Source organism: Buceros rhinoceros, unplaced genomic scaffold, assembly GCF_000710305.1.
Source record: "Buceros rhinoceros silvestris isolate BGI_N320 unplaced genomic scaffold, ASM71030v1 scaffold7968, whole genome shotgun sequence".
Taxonomy (NCBI): domain Eukaryota; kingdom Metazoa; phylum Chordata; class Aves; order Bucerotiformes; family Bucerotidae; genus Buceros; species Buceros rhinoceros.
Genome location: NW_010428536.1, coordinates 16,721 through 18,843, shown reverse-complemented (window position 1 = coordinate 18,843; position 2,123 = coordinate 16,721). Strand labels below are relative to the sequence as shown.

The window sequence follows — 2,123 nt, the reverse complement described above, 5'->3', positions numbered from 1 at the left end:
ATATTTAAAATAAATATATTTTAAAAATTGTTCTTTCAGCCATAATATTTATTCCCCTTATACAGGAAATTAGGGATTAGCCAATCTCAGAACAAAATACTGTGCAAAAGCTTGTAACATTCCTAAGATGCTCATCGCATTGCCGGTGAAAGAAGGACACGGGGACAACAGTAAGATTCCTACCTGTATTTCATAGTTGCAGCAAGCTTTTATGTTCTTCTCTATTTTGATTGTGACATTCACTTGCTGTTGCAGTCCATCCTGCGGAAATCAGATGCAAGTTGTAAGGGAAGCAAGAAAATGGAATGGAAACAGGTAAAAAAAAGGAGTTGAGATGAGAATGTGGAGTGGTCCAAAGAAGCAGAAATTTCAATTTTTTTTTTGGGGGTAGGGGGATGGCAGGGGACAAGAAGCTCACAGAGAACAAAAAGGATAAATGGTCTGGCCACTGTCAGCACAGGTGTCCTGTGTGACAGACACGGTAATACAGCCGAGAGCAGGCTAAGAGCAGGTAACAGGAAACCATTAAGGATGCACATTGTATAACTTCAAACATGTAATAATGAAACTTACAGTTTTTTTAACAATGTAAATGTTTTCAGTTATTTAATGTGTAAAAATTACAAGCTTCCTCAACTAATTATGAATAGACTTCAACACTGCTGTTTCCAACACTAGAACAAATTAAGTTGTTACCCTTGTTACCTGCTGTATACCACCAATATAACGATAACCTAAACACATCCTTTACGATGATTAGCAGATACACAAAGTGAGGTCTTTTCCCCTCTGCCAGGGAAATATGCACACCAGCTGTATCAGTAGTAACTTATTACACATCGATGCATGCAGTGCAAAGGTTAAGTGTGGAAGGAATAGAAAGATTAAACAAACTAAGTGCCAAAATATCTGTCCTCACCCGAGGAAGGGTGAGGACTGGTACCAAATATTCAGCATTTCTCCTCCCTCAGATGCCTGAAGGGGAACATTTCTTTTGTCAGAAGATACTCTGGATCTACTCTGAGGTTCTCGACAACACAGGCTGTTACAATCTACAGGAATTGATTCTGAGTATGAACGAAACACATTACAAACCCATTCGTTCTTGAGCTAAAAAACTTAATTAGCACTTGCCCCCACCCCTAACATTTGATAAACTACTTAAATGATTTATTAAAACTTTGCACCTCAACTCTGGTGGATATATTTAATCTTATCTCCCAGGTACCATCTTGACAAAGGTGACAATGCCCAGAAAGTCAAATATTAAATATAATTTTTCTTTGCAGATGTTTACAAACTGCTCCATGCACTATAAAAACTCTTTTTGATCTTTTAGCCACCTAATTCCCGAAATAAAGTTCCTCTTGCCAAAGGCAATTAAAAATCTGTGGAAATAATTCCTTGAAAATTGCCGTACAAGTGCATTTGTTACATCTCTTACATCATAGCTCCAAGTCCTTGTTTGGCACCATTGAAAAAAAAATGTCCAAATAACCTCAGAGGACAGCATTGAGGAAGGTGCTTACCTCAATGAAATCATGTGTGATCGTTTTACACTTCTTCTCATTCAGGAAACTGGACACATGAATTTGGTATCGGGCTGACTCCATCCATGGGTTAAAGCTCACAAGCAGAGTTGTATCATCTAGACTTTTACCATGGATCCTGGGCTCCCACAAGCTGCCTGGAAGTAGTGCAGATATTCCCAAGTTTCTCAACTGTCAGAATTTTGTGGTTTAGACCCAGCTGGCAACCAAGTAGCACACAGCTGATCTCTCACTCCAGCAGGAGAAAACACAACAAACAGCTTAAAGGTGGAGACAAAGGACAGGGAGGGCTCACTCACCAATTATGGTTACGGGCAAAAGTCAGCTTGGGGAAACAAAACCAGTTTAATTTACACAACGACAACAACAACAAATTCACTACCAAATCCTCAATCCAGTCAAGAGTAGGACAGTGAGAAAAAACCAACAGGATCTTAAACACACCTTCCCCCCACCCCTCCCTTCTTTCCTTGTCCCAGCTTTGCTACCTCCTTCCTCACCACGCAGCACAGTGGGAGCAGAGGATGGAGGTTGCTGTCAGTCCCAGTCCAATCCATGTTATTTCGGCCACTC

At 40.2% G+C, this 2,123-nt stretch overlaps 1 protein-coding gene across 1 annotated transcript in view; it reads right to left on the bottom strand.

Annotated features, from left to right (window-relative positions):
* Positions 1-183: 183 nt before the first annotated feature.
* Positions 184-2,123, bottom strand: part of LOC104498878 (interleukin-17 receptor A-like) — a gene marked incomplete at its 3' end in the record, with an annotated part of 9,651 nt that continues 7,711 nt past the window's right edge. Inside the window, exons 6-7 of the mRNA XM_010142313.1 lie at positions 1,530-1,687; positions 184-261 (exon numbers count right to left, since the gene is read on the bottom strand). Of these exons, the coding sequence (XP_010140615.1) occupies positions 184-261; positions 1,530-1,687 (236 nt within the window). The remainder of the gene's footprint in view (positions 262-1,529; positions 1,688-2,123) is intronic.